This window comes from Lepidothrix coronata, unplaced genomic scaffold (genome assembly GCF_001604755.1).
Source record: "Lepidothrix coronata isolate B3197 unplaced genomic scaffold, Lepidothrix_coronata-1.0 Scaffold213, whole genome shotgun sequence".
Lineage (NCBI taxonomy): Eukaryota > Metazoa > Chordata > Aves > Passeriformes > Pipridae > Lepidothrix > Lepidothrix coronata.
Window position 1 is genome coordinate 584,060 of NW_016690393.1, and position 23,627 is coordinate 607,686.

The following is a 23,627-nucleotide window of genomic DNA, read 5'->3' on the forward strand; positions in this document are numbered from 1 at the left end:
ACAGCTGTATTTCCTTCCCTTTTATTTTTTATTCAGTCTGAAGTTCCTCTTTAAGCAGTTCCATGGAGATACTGATGCCAGAAGCAGCTCAGGAGGGAGGTAGAGCCGTGACACCCTTCCCACGGGTGGGGATGCTCTCGTGTCCTGTGGTCGATGGGAGCAGGGGATGCTCCAGCTCTGCTGTTGGGAGCTCCCACGAGCACAGCTGCTGCTTTTGTCACTTCCCAGCCCTCAGGGGGATGCACAGGCTCCTTCCTGGGGCCAAAACTTGCTGCCCTTCATGGCAATGGCCGTGCTTTTGCTCTTCTCCACAAGGGGATGGTGTCAGCTGGACTGACGGCTGGGGGTGACACCAGGGCTTTGCTGGGAACCTCTTTCCAGAACAGGGGTTTTCATCTAGAGGAGTGTTTCATCCAGTAATATGGAATTGAAGATGGAGCTGGGGCCTGGTCTCTCCCCATCCCAGCAGTTCTCTCCCCTCCTCAGGGCTGTGCAGGCTGGGCCTGGCAGGGGCTCTCTCAGGCAAAACCCTCCTGTGTTCAAAGAGCAACAATTATTGGTTCTTCACAGAATCCCAGAGTGGTTTGGGTTGGAAGGGACCTTAAAGATGATCCAGTCCCACCCCCTGCCATGGGCAGGGACACCTTCCACTAGCCCAGGTTGCTTCCAAGCCCGGTCCAACCTGGCCTTGGACACTTCCAGGGATCCAGGGGCAGCCACAGCTTCTCTGGGCAACCTGTGCCAGGGCCTCCCCACCCTCCCAGGGAACAATTTCTTCCCAATATTTTTTCTAAACCTGCCCTCTGTCAGGAGAAAGGAGGAAGCCATTCCCCCTTTTCTTGTCACTCCATGCCCTTGTCCCAAGTCCCTCTCCAGCTCTCTTGGAGCCCCTTTAGGCACTGAAGGGGCTCGGAGGTTTTCCTGAAGCCTTTTCTGATCCAGGCTGAACAACCCCAGCTCTCTCAGCCTGTCTGTGGGGGTTTTTTTTGTCTTCATTTTCTGTTGTTTTTTTATTCCAGGGGGGTTTTGCTTCTCTGTTGCTGATCATCCCCCACACTTGGTCCATCCCCATCTTGTTTATTGTGTAATGAGCTCTCACTTCCCACAACTTTTCTTCCATCAGTGCCATGTGGGTTTTGGAGCCCTTCCTTACCCTTGGGTAGCAATAATGGGCTGAAAAGCTGGTGTTTTGGAGCAGGTGACGTGGGGCTGAGGTGCCCTGTTTTCTGGTGGGTGAGAGCACGTGGCATGAGGAGGTTTGGGCTGAACAGGGCTTTGTTTCTGCACCACGTGAGTGAAGGCACCTGATGGGTACAAGTTTTACCTGGGCTCCCAAGTCTTTGTGGAGGTGTTTGTTAGCTCAGGGGTCTGCAGGCCCTGAGGGAGCTCCTGGAGGAGGGAGCTCCTGGGTCTTGGAGCCCTGATGGAGCTGGGGCACCACGTGGGCTTTGAGGCTTTGCTGCCTGTGCTGGGTGGTTTGGAGCAAACCACATCCATGGTGTGTCTGCAGCACAGGGACCTCCAAGGAGGGGACCAGCCCCGAGGAGGGGATCACACCCCTGGCTCTGGGTGTGCTCAACCTCCTGCACAAGTGCCACGAGCTCCCCAAATAAAGGGGAGCCCTGAGTGGAACAAGGGCAGGGAGCACCTTCTCTAGGGTGGGTGCAGGAGGGGGCTGAGCCCCAGAGCTGCTCGAGGGGCTCTGCCATCACTTGGGAGCCCAGGGGCTGGCAGGGGTGTGGGCACAGAGCCTCACAACACTGCTGTGCTGGAACCAGCATTCCCCTTGGGCTGCCATGAGCCAGAGCCCTGGAGCTGCTCCAGCCTGGGATAACCAGGGCTGGGGGCCAGTCCTCTCTTAAATTTGCTGCCTGCATTTGTTGCTGGTGATGGGAGGGTGACAGATGCCCTGGGTGTCCTGGTGTGGGTGGCCAGGCTGGGAGGTGCTGGTGCTGAGGGTGCCCATCCCTGTTGTGCTGCAGGGCTTTCTATGTTTACCACCACCTCTGCCCCCTGGAGCCTCCCCAGCCCCGTGGCCTCTCTCATCTGGTGCTGCCCACATTCCCCAAAATTGCAGGTTGTGAAGCTTTCCTTGTTTGCTGGGGACTGTTGTGGGGAGGGTTGAGCTGAGTTCCCTCAGTTCAGGCTTCCTGCTGGCTGAGAACTTGCTTTTTTTTGATTCAGAAAAAGGACCCGCAGCCAGGTGTGGGGGGTAAAAGCTGCCTTGAGGGCTGCCCCAAAGGGTGGCAGCTTCTTCAGCCCTGCAGCCTTCAGCCAGCAGTGCCAAGGCCAGTTTCTCCTGCTGATTTCCCACATGGAGAGTGTTCCTGCAGGCAGAGCTGGTGTCCAGCTCTTACCTCAGCCCCTCCCTGTCCCCACCATCACTCTGCCTTGTAGCACTGACTGGTTTCCATGGTCCCACCAGTCAGCCAGAAGCAGCATCCCAGTGGCTGCATGGCTGGGACAAGACCCTGTCCTTGCTGGAAGCATGTGGGTTTTCCCTTTGTTTACATCGTTCCTCCCCAGAGGAGGAAAAGGAGGAGGAGGAGGAGGAGCAGGATGTGATGGAGCAGAGCTGCTCTGAGCAGGCCCTGCTGGAAAGATGAAGGATGTAGGAGAGAGAGGCACAGGATCCACAGGGTGCCCACCCCAGCCCTGGGGGTGATTCCAGGCACAGCATCCAGCAGGATTGCATTTTCCAGTGCTCTTTGTCCCATTCCAGAGGGCAGCTCCTATTTGGGAAGGATCTGGGGTTGCTGTGGGTGGGTTTCTGTGACTGGAGGGTGGTTGGGAAGCTCTGCCTGTGGGATTTCAGCTCTGCTGGTGGGTGCCAAAACCTGAGGAGCTGTACCATGGCAGTGGAGGGCAGGCCCTAGAAGGGATGGGGACATTCCCAGCCCCTTTGGGATGCTCCTCTGGAGCTGCCTCCTGCAAGGGTTGGGTTTGCTCTGCGGGATACCAGGTTGGACAAAGGGATTCATAAAGGGATTTACTTTATAGTAAAAGCATTTTACATTAATTGTAGCACATTTTTTAGTTATACATAGAAGGGAGATGTGTATAAAAAAAAAAAACAACAAAAAAAGCCTGCCAAACATGCTTCTATTATTTGTACAGCAAGAAATGGACAATTTATATCCATGCTGTATGGCATTATTATTTTTTTTCAGCCATATGTCCATCTATTTAAAAATTGCTGACAATGATTTTTGTCTATTTATGAAAAATTAGAGAGCATAATTACAGTTATAAACTCATCCCATCCCCCCCAACTCCACATCCATCCCGGGGGTCAGGGAGGCTGAACACTCCTCTCAGTGCATCAGGGACCTGTCCAAGCACCCCTGCCAATGTCGTGGACAACAGTGGGGGTCAATCAGCCCCAAATTCCCTACGAGTAAGGAAAAGGGAAGTGTGTTTTGGGTGAAGCCCAGCTTTGCTGCCGGGTGCTGAGCTCGTGCTGGTCACCCCCCAGCTCCCCCCTGGCAGTGCACGGTGGTTTTGCAGGGGGAGAAGCTGGAAGTGCTGAGGGGGTGGATCTTTCCCATCCCTCCGTGGCCCAGGGGAGGTTGGGGACACGCTGGGTGGCCTCTGCTGCCTTCTTTGAGCCGGGGGGGCCTCGTGCTGAGCTGTGCTGAGCTGCCTGCAGCGGGCGGGGGCAGCCCGGAACCCTCACCCTGTAATTTCCTACCTCCAGCTCTTCTCTTTTTAGAGTAAAATGATATTTTGTGCCTTTCTGGCCCCGGGCCTGCCCCCTCCAGTCTGGACAGCTTCCTCTGAGCAGTGTGAGCATGGCCCTTGCCCTTGCCCTTGCCCGGTGCTGCCAGCCCTGACATGGCACTGGGCACCCCAGCACCATTCCTGGGTTGGCTCCAGGGCTTTTCCAAGCTGATGTTAATTTTTCTTGCAAAGCCAGGCTCACAGATAACAGAGGAGGATGTCCCATAGCTGACCCTGGCCGTGGTGATGGTCACAGTGGAGCAGCTTTTTCTATTCCAAGGACCAAAGTGCTGCTGTTTGGCTCCTTGCAGAGCTCTGTGGCATCAACCTGTGCCCCAGGGAGGCCTCATCCTGCCCCAGTGCTGCTACTTGGGTCCAGTGGGTCATGGCAGTGATGCTGCATCACCCAAAACTGCTTAAAGACACCCCCCCCATGCCCCCAGTGCTGGGGGGAGCTGCACCCCCCTTGCTGCAGGTGGGAAGGGGAGTAAGCTGGGCTGGGAATGCCATGGATGGTGCTGGGGAGGGGATGAGCTGCTCTCCTGCTGTCCAAGTCAGGATCAGACCAGTTCCAGCTGGGAAAACACCAGCACCAGTTTAAGGGACCTGAGCTTCTGCCAGCCAGAACCAGCCCTGCCTGCATTTTTGCTTGTTTTCCCACTTGTCCTGGTTTGAAAAATATTTTCAGTGAAATTAAATGTTTCCCTTGAATTAAATGAAGCCCTGCAAAGGGGCTTCATTGTTTGTTTATTTGACATCATCACCAATATCATCTGGGCTGGGGAAGGAGCCTTTGACATCATTTCTGTCCTGGAGCCAGGTGGGTGCTGGAGCTCCCAACTGCAATGGGGGTGTCTGTTTTCCTCCATTTATTTTTCCCTTTCAGACAAGGCAAGGAAGTTCTCTGAGCTGAGATGTTTGTCGCTCGAATGTGCAGGAGCCTCCTGTAACAACAGAGCTGGGGCAGGGTGAGGCTGGGGTGGGAAGTAGGAAATGAAAACCTTTTCAGCCCAAAAAATTCCTACAATGGCAGAAAACCAAAGCAAACCAGAGCTAAATATAGTGGGGCCCGTGAGCTCGCTTGGACTTCTGGTGAACGCTTGTGGTGGAAAAAAATGGGTCGTTTTAAAAGAAAAAAAGGAACAACAGAAGTGGTGGTGTTGATGTGGTGCTTTGGGCAGCTTCTTGCTGGGGCACTGGGGGAGGTCGAGGTGGTGAGGAGCCCTGGGGCAGCTTTTTACCTTAGGAACATTCACTGGAATAAATAAAGTGTCCCTTAAAAATGGCAGGTCAGCTGGAGCAGCGAGTCCCAGTGTGATGTCCAGGATTTACTGGTTTATACAGGTTTTTGGATGGGGCCTCGTGGTGGGGTGGGACCAAGGTGATGCTGGGATCAGGGAATTGCTGTGGGGATGCAGGGTTGGCCCGTGGCAGGGCCGTGGGATGTGTGTGGAGCTGGGGTTGAGCTCAGCCTGTCTCCCCTGAGTGGCTGTGTTTTATCTGCTGGCAGTGATTCCCCTCGCTCAGCTCCCGCCTCCCAACACCTGGGCTGGGATTCCAGAGGGTCCTGATGCCACGTTCTGTATGGGCTGGGGCTGTACAGGCATTTTCCATCACAGCAAGGGAGACCTTCTCCCAGCATTGCTGTCTACTCTGCAGCTTTCAGCAGGTCCCCAGACACCCCCGGCACTGACGGATGCGCTCCCCGTGTCCCTGCTCTGTTTTCCTCAGCCTGGAGCAGATGGCTGGTGCTGAAGCCCTTGGCTCCTCCAGCACTGGCACAGGCTCGTTGCAATGCCTGGGAATGCTGTGGCCAAGTGCTGCCCGTGGCAGCTCAGTTTTGAACCACTCCAGTGACGTGGTGAGCGCGGGTGAGTTCTCTGCTCCGGCTCCGAGGCCCGAAAGCCACACCTGGTGATGCCACCCTGGGTGCAGACACCCACCCGTGTCACCCTGCTTGGAGTCCCTCACCCAGGGACAGGCGTCAGGACAAACTCTGTGTCAGTGCTGCAGGAAGCAGGTCCCAGGGATGCACCCAAACCTCGCTGTGCGTGGAGCCAGGATGTCCTGTCGGGGCTGGAGGTGATGCGTGGCACGTGCTGAGTCCCCGACGATGCTTCATCCCTTCCCATTTCTTTCTTCCCCAGACTCCAAGGTCTTCCTCATCTACAACACGGGCTCCCAGGGCTGCCTGGAGACCAAGGACTCGCTGGTGCGACTGGCCAAGGGCTGCAACGGCAGCGCCCCGGCCCAGCAGTGGAAATGGGTCTCCCGAAACCGCCTCTTCAACGTGGGGGCCATGCAGTGCCTGGGGGTGTCGTGGCACGGGGGGAACAGCACGGCGGGGCTGCACCCCTTGGCCACCTACGAGTGCGACCGCGAGTCGGTGAACATGCGCTGGAGCTGCCGCGGGCTCGGCGAGCAGCTCTCGCAGCACCTCGGCGCCCGCCCCGCCAACGCCTCCCTGGACAGGGGGGACCAGGCACGTGGCTCGCAGTGGAGGACGTACGGCACCGAGGAGGACCTGTGCTCCGTGCCCTACTCTGGTAACGCCCCCTTGGGCGCCGTGTTGTGCCGTAACCCAACCCCAAACGTGAGCGGAGGCCGCGGGGCTGCGGCGGGCGGGTCCAGCTCGGTCCCGGCTCGCTGGGGCTGCAGAACCGGGCAGGGTTGGGCTGGTGGGAGTGGGGCAGCCCCCTCGGGCACCCCCTGCCCCCCACACCACAAACCTCCCTCCAGCCCTGTAGACAGGGCCTCAAGCAAGGGCTGCTCTTCTCCCCCCAGAGATTTACACCATCCAGGGCAACTCCCACGGGAAGCCCTGCACCATCCCCTTCAAGTACGACAACCAGTGGTTCCACGAGTGCACCAGCACGGGGAGGGAGGACGGGCACCTCTGGTGTGCCACCACCCAGGACTACGGCAAGGACGAGCGGTGGGGCTTCTGCCCCATAAAGAGTGAGTAGGGGGACACATTCCATGGGGAAAAGCTGCACCGTGCCCATCCCTCCTGGGGGTTTTTCTTCCTCTCTCTTGACGTCCTGCCTCGTCCCTCCTCCTGCCAGCAGCCTGCAGTGCTGGAGCAGCAGGTTGTGGGGTTCACGGGGTTATTGGGGTATTTTGGGGGTGTTGGGTGCTCACCCTGCTCATTCCCACAGGCAACGACTGCGAGACCTTTTGGGACAAGGACCATCTCACCAACAGCTGCTACCAGTTCAACTTCCAGTCGACGCTGTCGTGGCGAGAGGCCTGGAATAGCTGTGAGCAGCAAGGGGCCAACCTGCTGAGCATCACCGAGATCCACGAGCAGACCTACATCAATGGTGAGATCATGGCAGCCTGGCTGTGTCCTCCTTGCCTGGGCAGAGCTGGTGGCACCGTGGGCATTGCCACTGCCAGGTTGCTCTGCCTGCCCCGAGTGGTTGGTTTTGGGGGGGTGACAGGCTGGGGACTGAGCTGGGGTTGGGGGGACTGATCCTGCCCCTCTGGCTGTGTTGGCTCAGGGCTCCTGACTGGGTACAGCTCCACACTCTGGATTGGGCTCAACGACCTGGACATCAATGGAGGCTGGCAGTGGTCAGACAACTCGCCCCTCAAGTACCTCAACTGGGAGAGTGGTGAGATGGGGGGGTCGTGGTGGTGACGGGGGGCTGGGGAACAACCTGTGACCACCAGAGATGGCCACGTGGCAGGGGAGGTGGCCTGGGCTGCTGCAGGGTGTCCCCTCACTGCCTGAGGACAGAGAGCCCCAGGGGGCATTGGAGCAAGCTGGGACATCTGTGGAGCTGGAGGGGTGACACAGGGTGCTGAGGGGGAACATGTGCAAACCCTCAGTGGTCCCTCCTTGTTTGGAGGGTTGCATCCCTGCTTAGTGCTGGAGTGGGGTCCCCAGCTGCAGACACCCCTCCCTAAACCTGAGGTGCACAGGGAGCAGAAGGACCCAGAAACACCCCTGGGGGCACTGATGCCCTCGCAGGAGGTTTGGGGACAGGCAGGAGCAGTTCAGGTCTGGTATCGTGACCCCCAACTGCCACCTGGGCACACGGGGTCCCATCTTATCATAGAAAATAATGAAATAAATGGGGTTTTACTGCTGCTGGAGCGGGGAGAGCTGCGTTGGTGGCTCCTCAGCAGCCTGTCCCCCCTCACCCTGCTCTCCAGACCAGCCTGACAACCCCAGCGAGGAGAACTGCGGGGTGATCCGCACCGAGTCCTCGGGGGGGTGGCAGAACCGCGACTGCGGCATCGCCCTCCCCTACGTGTGCAAGAAGAAGCCCAACGCCACGGCCGACCCCTTCCTGACGGGTGAGCAGGGCAGGAGCAGCACCGGGAACGGGCACACCGGGCGTGCTCCCACCCCGCCACGGCCAGGGGATGCTGCCCATGGAGGTGCCCATGGTGTCCCCAGCCTGCTGGTGCCCCGGGTGTGCAGAGCAGGGGTTTTGCTCCTCAGGGTTCCCAAGGTTTGGGAAAAGTCATCTCCAAGAAGCGCTTGGTGCCATTCTGGGTGGGGTGGTGAAGGAGGGACAGAGAGCAGCGGGTCCCCAGGGGAGGGGGTGCTCTGTGCTCTGCTCTGCCCTCGCTCCTCTGCAGACAGGAGGGATTTGGTTTGTCCCCGGAGCTCTGAAGCCGCCGTTCCCTCACCTTGCCACCGCCTGTTACATTTTGGCCGTGGCTTTCCCACCGCGGCTTTGGCTTGTGCTGAGCACCCCGTGGGACTGCGGCCCCTTCCCTGCCAAGGACGGGGCTGGAGGGTTGGCAGGAGCCCTCAGGCTGCCTTGTGTCCTGCCAGACTCGTGGTCGGAGGTGAAGGTGGACTGTGAGCCCAGCTGGCAGCCCTTCCAGTCCAACTGCTACCGGCTGGTGGGAGAGAAGAAGAGCTGGCAGGAGGCAAAGAAGACCTGCCTGCGGAGTGGGGGGGACCTGGTCAGCATCCACACCCTCTCCGAGCTGGAATTCGTCACCAAGCAGATCAAGCAAGGTGAGGAGGAGCCCGCTGTGCCAGCAGCCCCCTTCCCATCTGGTTGTGGGGTCCATGGGAACGTCCCTGGGTGTGCTGGAGGCTGCAGAGTTGACTTTGTGGCTGTGCAGGGAGTGGAGGCCCCAGGCTGGGAGGTGATGTATTCCTTGGAGGAGCCCGTAATCCGGGTGCATCCCCCATCCAGCAAATGTGAAAGCTGTTCCCAGGAGCCTGCAGTGCTGAGGAAAAACTCCACAGCTGCAGCTGGGAATGGTGCTGGTCCCAGCTGGTTAGTGTAGGAAAAGATGGGGAAACAAAGTCCTGCTGGACTCGCTGGAGGAGACCAGCAATGAGCCATAGGAGGGTGGAGCAAGGAGGGGAAATGCTGGAGCCTCCAAGCTGGGAGCAGATTGGGACAGGATGGAAGGGAATGGTTGAAAACCAGTAGCTCACTGGACCTGAGCCTGCAGGTCTGGGCTTTTACATTCTGCTGCTGCCAGCTGCTCTCTGAAAGCTGCTGGCAAATGTCCCTGTATTTCCCACTCTGAGGGTCCATGTCCTTGTGTTTCCCGCTCTGGGGGTCCACCCTTGCAGGCAGGAGCTGCCCTGCTGTGCCCTTTCCTGCCCGTGGTCAGAGCTGAGCCCTGCAGGGCTCGTGTCACTGGTGGGTTCTGCACAATGTCAGCCAGGAGGAGGAACTTTCACGCCCTCCCCTCCTGTCCTGGCAGACGTGGAGGAGCTCTGGATTGGCCTAAATGACCTCAAGCTGCAGATGAACTTCGAGTGGTCGGACGGGACGCCCGTGAGGTTCACGTACTGGCACCCCTTCGAGCCCAACAACTTCCGTGACAGCCTGGAGGACTGTGTCACCATCTGGGGACCGGTGAGAGCCCGGGGGGGCAGGGGGCCCCAGGGGGTGTAACAGGGGGGATTCAGAGGAATTCAGGAGGGTTTTGGGGTCCCAGAGGGGAAATAGGAGGGTCCCGAGGGGGAAAGGGAGCACTGCACTATCCTCATGCCTGAGGAAGGCATTCCTCAGGGAGCACCTCCAGCTGAATTGAACCTGGCTCATCCCAGCTGTTGGGATGGGAGGGATCCAGCACATCAGCCTTAGGGATTTGGTGTAGGGAAGGAAAGTCTGTGGACCCGAGGTGGGGGTGGGTGGGCTGGGGAATTCCCCAGGCTGTCGGGATAGGCTGATTCCTGCTCCTCTCCCACCGTGCAGGAAGGGAGGTGGAACGACAGCCCCTGCAACCAGACCCTGCCGTCCATCTGCAAAAAGCCGGGTCGGGTGAGCCAGGAGAAGGAGGAGGATGACCATGGATGCCGAAAGGTGAGGGGCCCCTGGGGCTGGAGGTGGCTGCATCTCTCCAGGGCTCTCCCTGAAACCATTTTGGGGAGCCCTGATGGGCAGCACCCGGAGCTGTGGGTTCTGTGCCCGGGAGCTGCTGGTGCAGCAGAGACCCTGGGGCTGCCGAGCCCTTCGCTGCCTCCGTGGCTCCGGGAGGTCACGGGAAGAAACTGGGACACGACACACATGTGTCTGTGAACATCATCCAAGAGCCTCCTCCTCGGGCTGCCTTTGGCTGCCAGCAGGGATGTTCATTTTTTTCCCTTTGCCTCTCTCCGTGCCAAAGCTGCCGCACGTGGGAGCCTGGCGGGACAGAGGCGGCTGCCGGCCCCGTGCCTGGGCCTGCTGGCAGGCTGCCCTCCCTGGGCGGGGCACAGGCCTTCTGGGGACACCAAACTGGCAGATTCTCACCCAGCCCATGCTCTGCCTCAGTTTCCCCAGCTGCCACAGGGGGCTGAGGCCGCCCCGTTCCCACGCTTTGCTGGGAAGTGGCTTTTGTGGCTCTGCGAAGTCTCCAGTTGCTGAGCCTGGCAGTGCTGCCACTCTTGAACCTCTCCCAATGTTTCAGAGCAGGCTCTCACGCTCAGACTACCAAGCAGCCCCACTGGGCCAGCTCCCAGAGGTGCTGCTGGCCTCCTCCTTGGGTCCTCATCCCCTTGCCAAACCCCAGCAGCCACTCGGCTCTGCCAGAGCTCAGGGCAGCACAGCAAGCTGCCACACCAGGCCAGATATGGGGGCTGCCAGCTGTAGCCAGAGGAGCCCCAGTGTCAGCAGGTGCTGGGGATGTGGCACTTGGTGGGCAAAATTCCATCACCACCCATTTGCATGTCCCCAGAACAGTCCTGAGCTCATAGGACGTCCTGACACATAAGATGTCCCCACAGAGATTTAACTCCTCCTGCCTCCCCAGCCACAGTTTTACCCTGGCCCTGGGTGCCCAGCAGAGATGCACCCACTGAGAAACAAACTGGGAGTGGTAAATCAACCAGGGAAAGACCTTTCCCCATCCTTCTTCCCCTTCCTCATCCTCAATGACGCCTTTTGCCACCCAGATCATCATCTTGCTCGGGGGATTTGGCCCCAGTCCTCTCCAGCCACCATGCTGGTTTTTCATGATGGCTTTGCTGCTTTTTTTCCCCTTCTCCAAACCTTCTTTAATTTTGGAACTGCCTTAAAGGAAGCAGTGAGGGCTGGAGGTCTGGGCAGTGGGAATGGCAGAGCTGGAGAGGGATGTGGGGACACACTGGCATTAGGAGCTGGAGGCAGCAGTTGGGGTTGAGGATCCCATCCTGGCCCTCTTTTGGATCCAGGGACTGCCTGTGGTGGCCAGTGTGTGGGAGAGCATCCATGGGGTTTTTGGGGTGCTGAGGCATGGGGCTGATTGGAGACCCCTCCAGGGACATCCAGATCCTTCTGGGGGCATCAGGAACCCACACTGTCCCAGGATGGGCCCTTTCTTGGCTGCTCAGGGGCATCCATGTTCCAGAGGGACCCAGCTGGTGGGTCTGTACCTGGCTTTGCCAATTTTGGGGAAAGACTGTAGGAGCAGGAACTTGCAGGGCGAAAATGGGATTTGGGGTTGTTTTCATGTCCTAAAGCTACTCCTGCTTCCCTCCTTGCCATGCTGATGACACTACATATGGCACATGTCCCCCACTGTCCTTCCAGTGCCCAGGGGACCCAGGAGTAGAATCCCAGTGATACTTCCCCTTCCAGGGTGTTCCTGAGCCTGAGGCCACTTGCTGCCCCAGCTGCTCCACCCTTGGGAAGGGCGTGTGTTCCCTCTCATGGATGAGCCCCCATGTCCCTCCCTGCTTCGCCAAGGGGCCACTGCCAGCCCCGGGGCCGCCCCGCTCCCTGCTCTGGCAGAAAACAGGCACTATTGTGTCTCCAGCCCCGGAGAGGCTCCAACATCAACAAGGCGGGGGATTAAAGCCGGCTGTGGTGGGACTCGCTCTGGACTCGGCCCCGCGGCGTGAAGAGGAGGATTGTGTTCCCCTCCCCGCGCCCCGGCCAGGCCGGACCCTGGCAGGGAGAGCCTTTTCCCCGGCTTTGAAGCTGCCTGGGTGTTTGTTTTCCCTGCAGCCCCGTCCCCTGGGGCCAGGGGCTTGTTGGAGCTCAAAGCTGAGCGGGGTCAAGCTGGGGCGGCCGGGGGCAGGAGACCTCCCGGGAGAAGGCAGAGGTGGTGGCAGGGGACGTGGGACGTTGCTCCCGCGCCCTGGGATTGCTCCCATCCTTTGGGGAGGTCTGGGCGGGCAGTGCTGGATGTCCCCTGTCACCCATCCCCAGGGCTGGAAGTGGCACAGCCCCTCCTGCTTCTGGCTGGGCGAGGACCGTGTCCCCTACAGCGACGCCCGCAAGATGTGCTCCGACTACGGCTCCACGCTGGTCACCATCACCAACAGGTCAGTGCCATCACCAACAGGTCAGTGCCATCACCAACAGGTCAGTGCCATCACCAACACGTCAGTGCCACACCGGCTCTGGGTTTGAGCCCCCTGAGGTGGGGAGTGACCCCACAAGGGCTGGGGCATCACAGGCCGTGTCAGCTCGCAGCATCACCCCCTCTGGCCGCCCCCCAGGTTCGAGCAGGCCTATGTGAGCAGCCTCATCTACGGCTGGGATGGGGAGTATTTCTGGACAGCCCTGCAGGACATCAACGAGACGGGCGCGTTCCGCTGGCTGAGCGGGGACGAGGTGATGTACACGCACTGGAACCGCGACCAGCCCGGTAAGGGGGGCAGGGGTGGCCCGGGGACACCCCCTCCAACGGGCTGGGTGCTGGCTCTGCCCCCCGGCACGGCCCCACCCTAAGGCTGCGTCCCCTCCACTCCCGTGAGCGCTCCAGGTTACAACAAGGGTGGCTGCGTGGCCCTGGCCACCGGCAGCTCCATGGGGCTGTGGGAGGTGAAGAACTGCAGCACCTTCAAGGCCAAGTACATCTGCCGGCAGAACCTGGGCACCCCGGTGAACCCCGAGCTGCCCGGGCCCTACCCCACGCCCAGCCTCACCGCCACCTGCCCCCCGGGCTGGAGCTCCGACCCCAAACTCCGGCACTGCTACAAGGTGAGAGGCGTTCCCGTGGCTGTTTGGGGGGTGCCTGTGCCTCCTGTGGTGCAGGGGGTGAAGGAGCATGTTCTGGTGCAGGAGGCAGCCCAGAGCACACAAGCCTGGCTGGGGCTGGGTGGTGGCAGAGTGGCCCAGGGTGTGGGGATGATGCTCTGCTCCTCTCCTGCTTCTGAGCCCCCCACACCGCGGGTTCCTCCTCCCCCAGGTGTTCACCTTTGAAAAGCTGCACGAGAAGAAGACGTGGATCGCAGCTCAGGAGTTCTGCCGGGAGCTGGGGGCCCAGCTGCTCAGCCTGGGCAGCTACGAGGAGGAGCACTTTGTCGCCAACACCCTCAACAAGATTTTTGGGTGAGGGGCTGGTGGCACCAGCATATGTCCCGCTGCCAAAGGGCGCTTGGCATGAGCCCGCAGCCCTCACAGCGCTCTGGCACACGTGGATGGGGGGTTGAGGCATGAATGGGGCTCTCTGAGCACGAACTGGTGTGCAGAAGGTGCATCAGTAGGTGTGGTTGATGTGGGAAATGTGCAGGAAAGACGGGGTGTGGGAGAAGTGCAGGAAGTTCAGTGTAATTAGAGGATGGAGCTTGGGTTTCAAACGCCTCCAGCCTTGAGCCTGTTATCCCAACTCCTGCCTTCCAGTGTGTGGGGATGGCAGGCTTTGAAAACAAACAGAAAAAGGCCAGATTATTAATATATATTTGTGTATAAATGTAATACATATCTGTGTATATATAAATAATATATAATCGTGTATAAACAAATATATAAAATAACAATTGTATACTATATATTTGTGTATAAATATATAATTTTATATATATATATGTAATTTAAAAATAGATATTTGTGTATAAATGTAAACCCCTCTGGTTTGGAGGAGGGTTGTGTTCTCACCCATCCCCCTGGCTTCCCCCAGGGAGTCGGAGCCGGAGCTCCATGAGCAGCACTGGTTCTGGATCGGCCTGAACCGGCGGGACCCTGCGGGGGACCGGAGCTGGAGGTGGAGTGATGGGCTGGGGGTGAGTCTTGGGGCGTTTGGGGTGCAGGGAGGGGGCAAATCCGGTGCTGGCGGAAATGCCCAACACCGCCCATCTCTCTCGACCCCCAGTTCTTCTACCACAACTTTGACCGCAGCAACTACGACGACGACGACATCCGGCCGTGCGCGGTGCTGGACCTGGCCTCCCTGCAGTGGATGCCGATGCAGTGCGAAGCCCAGCTGGACTGGATCTGCAAACTGCCCAAAGGTACCAGCAAAGGGGCCCCCAAGCCCCCCAGCTGTGACTGACCTGGAGGAGGATGGGCTGCGGGGCCGCGGAGCAGGTGCAGGGGAATCCTTGGGAGGTGGAGGATGATTCCCAGTTCCGGGTCAGAGAGAGGTGCTGTTCCTCCTGGGGGGATTTGGGAGGGCATCCCAGCCTTGGAGCCCACAGGTGGTTTGCAGGGAAGCATCAGTGGGAGCATCCCAGCCCTGCATCCTGCTGACAGCCTCTCCTTGCCCTTTCTCCAGGTGCTGACGTGAAGGAGCCGGAGATCACGACCCAAGGTGTGTTGACCATGGCTGTGTGTTCATTGGGCATAAACTGTCCTCCTTGGACCTCTGCTGCCCCATCACAAGCACCATCCCTTCAGAACATCCAGGCAGTGTTACCCAGAGAGGGATGGATCCTGGGCAGGGCAGTGGGAGGGTGGGGAGCCCAGGCATCCCCCCCTGCTGCACCACATGGCTGTAGGGACTGCGACAGGGTCTGGTCAGAATCAGGCCTGCCCACTGCAGGAGAGGCTCAAAACACGCGGGGACCAAGGGACAAGGTGGCCATGGCAGGGGTGTCACGGCCTCAGCGTGACCCCGGTCCCTGCCTGCAGGCAGCAAAGAGTGGGTGAAGTACCAGGAGGCCGAGTACAAGTTCTTCGAGCACCACTCGACGTGGCTGCAGGCCCAGCGCATCTGCAGCTGGTTCCAGGCCGAGCTGGCGTCGGTGCACGGCGAGGCCGAGCTGCGCTTCCTGGGCCAGAACCTGAAGAAGGTACCAGGGGGATGGGACCCCCTTGGGCTGCTCTTCCCTCTCTTCTTTCACCCTTTGCTGGAGGGATAGTGTTTAGGGGCTCTGGGCTCTGCGGGGGTCACAGTGGGCTTGTGCAGTGCCTGTGAGTGGGTTTGGGGCTCAGTGAGGTGATGTTTTGTGTCCTGGTGCAAGCTGAGGGCGGGGAAGGGAGGGCTGATCCCTGTGACAGCCTCTGTTGTCCCCAAATACGCCCAGTCCCTGCAGGGCACTGACATGTCCTCTTTGGGTGTGCAGTTCTCCAGGGGCCAGGAGCAGCACTGGTGGATTGGGCTGAACACCTACGAGAACGATGGGAGGTTCAAGTAAGTCACAGACAGAGCCACCGTGTCCCTGCATGTCCCCACAACTCCATCCCCAGCATATTCCCATACCACCATGTCCCTGCTCATCTCCACACCACCATCCCCAGCACATTCCCACACCACCATGTCCCTGCTCATCTCCACACCTCCATCCCCAGAACATTCCCACACCACCATGTCCCTGCTCATCTCCACACCACCATGGCCCTGCTCGTCCCCACACCACCATCCCCAGCTGTGAGCACCGTGGCTCAGCACTTGCCATCCTGAGGTGCTGGGATGGAGATCCTCACCCAGGAGGGCAGTGGTGGGACACGCTCCCCAGTTAGGGCACGCAGCTGGTCCCATTTGCCACTCAGCTCTTTTTTTTGTGCTCCCACCGGTGCTTTTCCAGGTGGTCTGATGGGTCCCTCCTCAACTTCATCTCCTGGGCACCGGGCAAGCCCCGGCCCATCGGCAAGGACAGGAAGTGTGTGTACATGACAGCCAGCAGAGGTGAGGGCAGGGCCAGCCCAGGTGAGGGCAGGGCCATGAGGGGCTCGGTGAGGATTGGGGTCATGCCCAGCCTGTCCCTCCCCACAGAGGACTGGGGGGACCAGAAGTGCATGACGGCTCTGCCCTACATCTGCAAGCGGAGCAACGCGACGGCCGTGAGGCCCTCCCTCCCTCCGGCACCCGCTCCCACGGCCGGGGGCTGTCCCCGAGGGTGGGTGCAATTCCTCAGCAAGGTACGGCCAGAGGGAGAGGGGATGGAAGGATGGAGAGGGGAGGGCAGGAGGGAGAGGGGATGGCAGGGTGGAGAAGGGGGTGGCAGGAGAAAGAGGGGAGGGCTGGAAGGAAGAGATGGCAGGAGGGAAAGGGGGTGGCAGGAGGGAGAGAGGATGGCAGGATGGGAGAGGGAATGGTCGGATGGAGAGGGGAGAGCAGGATGGAGAGGGGATGGCAGGATGAAGAACAGGAGGGAGAGAGGATGGCAGGAAGGACAGGAGTCAGCAGGATGGGGAGGGGATGGCAGGAGGGAGAGGTGATGGTCACCTCCTGGTCTTCCACCAGCCCTGTGGAGGCAGAGTGGGTGGCTGCAGAATGGCAGGATGAAGAGGGATTCCTGCACGTGTTTTTTAGGGAATGCTGGGGGTGCATTAAGAGGGATGCTGGGAGAGGTGTGCTGTGGGGTGGGGGTGCAGGAGGGGGTGGTGAGGTGCGTGCACAGGGATGCCAGGAGAGCGGTGGGAGTGCAGGAGTGGTTGGGGGCTGGTAGATGTGAGGGCACAAAGGGGAGAAGGGCCACCAGGACAGAGTGGGGCTGCAGAGGGTGGTTGGATGGGGAGGGTGCAGAGCTCAGGGTGGGGGGCAGCTGCCCCCCATGGACCATCCTGTGCTGCTGCCTGTGCAGTGTTTCAGCTTCAATGGCCACAACAAAGGCGAGATAGTGAAGTGGCCGGAGGCGAAGCAGGCGTGCGAGAGCCAGGGCGCCGTCCTGGCCACCATCTCCAGCCCCCTGGAGCAGGGTAGGTCCCCGCTGCCCCCACCAACCCCACCAGCCCTGCTGGCTGGGGACCTGCCAGGGGTGGTTCTCAGCCCCTCCTCTGTCCCTCGCAGCCTTCATCACATCCATGCTGCCCAACATCTCCTTCGACCTCTGGATCGGCCTCCACGACGCGCAGAGGGAGTTCCAGTGGGTGGAGGGGGAGCCCCTGCGGCACGTGAGCTGGGCCCCCGGGGAGCCCTCGGGCTGCAGCGCCTCCAGCCCCCGTGACAAGCCGGTGAGAGAGACCCCCACAGCACCCCCGGCCCCTGGGAAGGTCTCAGTCCCCTGTGCCACCATGGGAAGGGAAGGTTTTAGCAGGGGTGGCTCTCCAAGGGCACAGCAGGATCCGGCCCTGCAGGGTGGGGACCTGCCCACCAGGGGACAGCCCTGGTGTGGGGGTGCCCACAGGGTGGGATGAGGGTGCTAAGGGCAGTGCTGACCCCGTGGCTTGGCTCTGCAGACCAACTGTGTGGTGGTGTGGCACGGCTCACCCCCTCTCTTCACGGGACGCTGGGACGACCGGAGCTGCCTGGAGGAGAAGCACGGCTACATCTGCCAGCGGAGCATAGGTAGGGGGGGCATGAGGGGACAGCCCCAGCTCTGCTGGCTGGGGACCTGCCTCTGCCACCCTGGTGCCCCATGAATGGTGGGGCTGGGGAGCTCCAAGCCGTCGACTCATCTTGGGAGGAGCTCCTGGTGCTGGAGGAGCTCAGGGAGACAGGCTTGACTTGGGGGGTGGTCCCCCATCACAGCTATCTGTGGGACAGCCCCAAACCTGTACATGTCAGCCTGGCTCAGCATGTTCCATAGGGATGTGAATCCTAGTGGACAGGCTCCAAGGTGGGGATGGTGCCAGGGTGTCACTGCTCGTCATCCCTGGGGATGTTCCTCTGCCCTCCCTGGTTGCACCAGTGCAGCACTTACAGGGACAGCCGGGCCTGGGTAGGGACAGACAAGGGGGTGACCCCTCCTGGGATGCAGGAGTGCCCTCCGTGCCCTCTGACCGTGTCTCTTTGCTCCCCCAGACCCGGCCCTGAGCCCCGCGCGGACGCTGTACCCGCCCTCGCCCACCGGCGCCCTCTTTTACCACAACAGCACTTACCGCATCCTGCAGAAACCCCTCAGGTGGCACGAGGCCCTGCTGCTCTGCGAGACCCTCAACGCCACCCTGGCCACCATCCCCGACCCCTACAGCCAGGCCTTCCTCACCCAGGCCATCAGCAGCCTGCGGGCCCCGCTCTGGATCGGCTTGGCCGACGAGGTGAGGGAAGGGGGCAGGCGCCTGGGGCAGGGTGACCCTAAGGGGGTCATGGCAGCCCCCTCAGCATCTCCTCCCCTTGGTTCTCCTCCAGGGAGGCCGGAGCTACTCGTGGCTGACGGAGGAGAACGTGGTGTACACCAACTGGCAGGACGGGGAGCCCCAGCAGATCACGGGCTGCTCCTACATGGATGCGGACGGGAGCTGGCGCACGGCCGGCTGCGACACCAAGCTCCAGGGGGGCATCTGCCAGCTCCGAGCAGGTGCTGGCCAAGGGGGGCACAGGGTGGTCAGGTGGGGTGCCACCAATGGTTGGAGATGGCATCCTACCCGGATAGGGCTCTCTGGATGTCCTTGTGGGTCTGAGTGCCCCGACGTGCCGTGGGACCTCGGTGCCCTGTGCCCCTTCACCCCCCTCAGTGTGCCGTGTGCTCCCCAGGTGCCCCTCGCACGCACAAGTGGAGCTACAGTGGCAGCTGTCCCAAATCGCTGGAGGACTCGTCCTGGATCCCCTTCCGGGACCACTGCTACACCTTCCACATGGAGATCACCCTGGGGCAGAAGGACGCCATGAGGAGGTGCCAGAAAGGTATGAGGGGGCTGAGGTGGTAGAGGGTGAGATGCCCAGGATGAACTCCGCTGTCCCTCTGCCCATGCCTGGCTTTGGTCAGTCATCATCTCCTTGCTGTTCCATGGGAGGGTTGTCCAACCATCAGGTGGTTCATGGGTGGTTCCTCAGCTTTGCGCTCCCGGGCACTGCTGCTCCCCAGCTCCATCCTTTGAGTTCTGGGCTCTTCCATGTCGCTGTTCCCTCCACAGTCGGTGGCACGGTGTTGTCCATCCAAGACGAGATGGAGAATGTCTTTGTGTGGGAGCATCTCCAGTCGTACGAGGGCCCTTCCAAGGGGGCCTGGCTGGGCATGACCTTCAACCCCAAAGGTACAAAGGAAGGAGTGAGGTTTGAGATATTCCCCCAGGCACCCCCATGAATTGCCACTGGGTCTGCAGTGAGCAGAGGAAGCCCTTGCTGGTGGCACCAATGAGGGGAGCTCATGCCATGGTGTGACAGGAGCACCAGTTCTTCAGGCTGTGCTGGACATGCCATGTATGTCCTCCTCTGGCTTGGTGGGGTGGGAATCCCAGAGCCTTCTCCAAGACACTGGAGCCTGCAGATGCAGGAATGAGCCCTGTGGCCCCTGGTCCTCCCCATCACCCCATCAGACCTCCCCATCACAGAATCACAGAATCATGGGATGGTTTGGGTTGGAAGGGACCTTAAACACCATCCAGTTCCAACCCTCTGCCATGGGCAGAAACACCTTCCACTAGCCCAGGTTGCTCCAAATCCCATTGCCCCATCACACCTGCCTGTGCTTCCTGAAGTGGGACAGAGATGGGGTGTCCCCTTCAGCCTCCCCAGGCCTAATTGTCCCATTTCCCAGGTGGCACCTTGGTCTGGCATGACAACACTGCCGTGAACTACTCCAACTGGGGCCAGCACGACACGGGGCCCAGCATGCTCAGCCAGAACAGCTGCTACTGGATCCAGAGCAGCAACGGCGTGTGGCGCCTGGGCTCCTGCACCAACGTCACCATGGGGGTCATCTGCAAGATCCCCCGAGGTAGGACCCCTCTGCTGCCCGTGGTGGGGTGAGCTGAGGGTCTGAGCAGAGTGCTGGGGGGCAGAGCTCTGTCCTGCTGGCAGCACCAGCCATGTGTTTTGGGTAATTCCAGTGCAGGGGCCGGTGTCAGGGTTTTAGGTCCCCGCTGGGCTCAGTGATGGGCTGTGCATGTCTCAGTAGCTGGGTTGGCCTCTTGGGGCAGGATGAGGCTGGTGGGGCATGGGTGGAGCAAAGCAGAGGACCCCCCCAGCTGTGCAGCACCCAGTGTCCGTGGTGTGGTGCTGGGAGCAGTGGAGGGGGTAGAGCCAGTGGTGCTGGCACTGGGGAGAGGGGAGGGTGGCGTGGCCGTGCACTGACCTGTCTGTGTTGCTGTTGCAGTGGAGGAGAGCAGCTTTTCCAGGGCAGGTGAGTGGCACTGTCAGCCTGGGCACAGTCCTGGGACTGGGAACCGGTGCTGGAGACCTGTGCTGCAACCTGGATTGCACAAATAACCAAAGAATGGGGTTTGTGGGTGGGAAATCCCATTCCCAAGTGGCTTTGGCCCTGGACTAGGACTCCCCAGTGGCAGGAACCATCCCTCCATGGAGGTGTGTCTGGCCAGGCTCTCCAGCCCCTTGCCAGGCTCTCCTGCCCTTGCCCACAGTGCCTGGCCAAGCTGGGGGATGGACACCACATTTGCTGGTGGGATCCCAAGCTTCCATCCCAGGCAGCTGCCAGATGTTCCTGCATATGACCCAGAGTGTCTGCCCAGCCCCAGGAGCTCTGCCAGGGGCAGGATGTCCCCAGAACAACAAAGCAGGTTCCTGTGCTGACCCATCCTTGGGGGAACAGCAGCAAACAGGCTCCCCAGGGCAGTGGTCACAGCCCCAAGGCTCCAGAGCTCAAGGAGCGTTTGGACAACGGGGACGTGGTGCAGGGCCAGGAACTGGACTGGATGACCCTTGTGGGTCCCTTCCAGCTCAGGATATCCCACAATTCCATGATCCTGCCCAAAACCGCGGTCTGACTGAGGCTGTGGGAGCCACCCAGCTGCCTCTCACCAGCCTCTCCTCCCGCAGCCCTGCCGGAGAACACGACGGCCATCGCGGTGGTGGTGGTGTCGGCACTGGCGCTCTGTGCCGTGCTGGGGGTCGTGGTGTTCCTGTACCGGCGCCGGCGCAGCGCCGAGCGCGGCGCCTTCGAGAGCGCCCGCTACAGCCGCACCACCTCCAACCCCGGCGAGGCCGCCGAGAAGAACATCCTGGTGTCGGACATGGAGATGAACGAGCAGCAGGACTAACGGCAGGGGGGACGCTGGGGACGGGGCCTGGGGAGGGGGGAGGACGGGCAGCGCGGCACACGCAGCCCCCCCGGCGCGGGGCAGGGGCGGTGGGGCAAGGAGAGGGGCCGGGCTCGGGGTCGGTGGGCACGAGGAGGGAGCTGGGGTCCCTCCTGCCCCACAGGTCACCTCCGGGCTTGTCCCCAGCTGCCGCGGAGGCACTTTCAGGGCTAAAAGGTTTCAAGGAAGGTTGCCCCCCTCCAAGGTCAAGAGCTTTCCGGGCTCTGAGACACCTTCCGCTTGGGATAAGGCAAGGGCAGGTGTTCAGGGCTCTTCCCCCCAGGAACCGAGCTGGTGTCCCAGAAGACATCCATCCTCCCTGGCAAGAGGTCTCCGAAGCCGATCTACCTCCCCTCCACGTGCAGTAGCGAGGGTCCTGCCACCCCCGTCCCCACCACTGTGCCGCTCCTCTCCCCCTCCTCGGCCTCGTCCCCCCCCTCCAGCAGAAAGCAGCGGAGACGCCGCCGCAGAGATCCAAGCGTGGACCCCCCCGGGATCAGCGATGGGATCCCCTCTGCTCCCTGGGATATGGGATCTCCTCTCCTCTGGCCGGCAGCCACAGCTTGTCCCGTTTTCTTTGGTGTGTTCCCTCTCTCCCCAAATAAGTGCAGGGGGCAGCACCGGAGCAAACTGCTGGCCAGGGCCCTCCAACGGGAGCACCCTCGGCATCCCCAGCAGCCCAGGCCCCGCGGGAGGAGCTGGGTGCTGTGGAACAGGGCGCTGCCGGAGAGCCGGGGCCACCCTCTGTCCCTCGCCGGGCAGGGACAGTGCAGGGCTGGGATCACCTGCCACTGGTGCCTTGCTGGGGCCAGAAGGCCGAGGGTCAGGGCTGTAGGGTGGGGAGGATTTGGAAGCCTTGGTGGCTGTTTTGAAGCTCGGTGGTCTGTTGGTTTTTTAAGGGAACGATGGTAGCTTCTGTTGCTAAACTGTACTGAGTGCGTGCTGAATATATACGTTCTTTCACACAGCTGGCTGGGGTGTGTGTGGTTGCCTGTTTCCCATGTAGGGTGTAGCAGAGGAGAAGGAGGAGGAGGAGGAGGAAGGCAGTGTGTAGCTAAGCCCCTACCTGGCTTTTAAGCTGTGCAGGAAGGAGCAGGAGTGCCCTGGGCTGAGCCATCCTCCTCCATCAGCTGCCGGCAGCAGCAGCCCCAGGACAGGATGCCTGGAGACAGCAAGAGTTGTTTGGGCCCCAAGGGGGGTTCCCTGCTGGGAATGGGACCCAAAGAGCCCCTTGGACCTCTGAAGTGGAGTGGCACAGCCCTACAGGAGATGTTGCCTTTAGCCCTCTGCCTCCAAGGCTCAAGTTGGGGTTGGTTTTGCTGCAGCAACAGGAACAAGCGAATTTTTGTAACTCTCTTTTTTGACACCTGCGCGGATTTTAAAATCTGTTGATTTCACTTAAGCTGGACATTAAGTGTTTAAGAAACTGTTGGGGGTGGGATGGGGGAACAAGGGACCATTGGGATTTTGTTTACTTTTTGGCAATGTTCAAAAGCTGCCACGACATTTCAGGGTGAGGAAGAATCTGGAGCTCACGGAGCTGCCCCGGCTCTGTTTCTCTCTCAGCTTTCTTTGCATTTATTTCCTGAGGTCCTCTCTGTTTTGGAGCTGTTGGTTCTGTCCACGGGCCCGTGGCTTCTTGATGTGAGTGCTAGATCCTGAAAAGCTGAGCGTGAATCCCTCCTCATCCCCAGTGTAGCCAGCATTCCTGCTGCTGGGATGCTTGGAATAGCAGGAGGGACGCTGAGCTTGAAGCTGTGCTGTTGCTGGGGATGGAGTCCAGGATAAACTCCTCCTGGATGGGCAGAGGTGTTAAGAAGTCCTAAAGAATAAAGGTTGAGGTCAGGATTGGTGGGCAGGAGAGAGCGAGGAGCGGTGCTGAGGTCAGGGCAGGGCTGGGGCTCGTTTGGAGAAGTGATGAGACCCTGGGCAGGGTGGGAACACAGGAGGTATGGCTGGGATGGTGGGGAATTATCCATGCTAGAGGAAAATCCGTGCCCTGGAGAGGCATGGAGTGCCATGGAGTGCTGGGAAGGAGGTCCCACAGCCATGCAGGAGGTGTCACCCCTGGCTCTCCCACGGCCCAACCTGGAACACCTCGCTTTAGAGAGTTTCTTTTTTTTTTTTTTTTCTCCTTGATTAATTTGTTTTCTTTCCTTCTTCTCCTTTGCTTTCAAGAAAAGGAGTCTGTACAGTCTAGGGGAAATGTTGTCTGAGAAGAGTTTTGTCAGCTGTTGGCAGTGATCAGGATTACAGAAAACACATATATGGTTACGTGGTATCTCCTATCACCATTAGATAATGTGAAGAATTGCTTAAAAGGACCCTGTCAATTATATAATATATATATATAGTTTTGCATTTTTTTTTTTACTCTCTGTGGTTTGTAAGATCCTTTTAGAAGCTTGGAAATAAAATTTCCTTTCCCACTTA

General features: G+C 60.0%; 1 protein-coding gene across 1 annotated transcript; it reads left to right on the forward strand.

Annotated features, from left to right (window-relative positions):
• Nucleotides 1-5,897: 5,897 nt before the first annotated feature.
• MRC2 (mannose receptor C type 2) lies at nucleotides 5,898-23,627 on the forward strand. Its single transcript, XM_017833359.1, has 29 exons — nucleotides 5,898-6,266; nucleotides 6,505-6,678; nucleotides 6,879-7,043; nucleotides 7,224-7,337; nucleotides 7,882-8,025; nucleotides 8,513-8,701; nucleotides 9,409-9,563; nucleotides 9,906-10,013; nucleotides 12,321-12,436; nucleotides 12,614-12,762; nucleotides 12,880-13,097; nucleotides 13,306-13,448; nucleotides 14,017-14,119; nucleotides 14,209-14,347; nucleotides 14,611-14,646; nucleotides 14,967-15,127; nucleotides 15,401-15,468; nucleotides 15,863-15,963; nucleotides 16,051-16,196; nucleotides 16,862-16,976; nucleotides 17,068-17,231; nucleotides 17,457-17,565; nucleotides 18,022-18,257; nucleotides 18,349-18,517; nucleotides 18,694-18,843; nucleotides 19,074-19,193; nucleotides 19,697-19,876; nucleotides 20,255-20,281; nucleotides 20,935-23,627. Exons 1-29 carry the CDS (start codon nucleotides 6,020-6,022, stop codon nucleotides 21,153-21,155), a joined length of 4,167 nt encoding a protein of 1,388 aa, XP_017688848.1. The 5' UTR covers nucleotides 5,898-6,019; the 3' UTR covers nucleotides 21,156-23,627.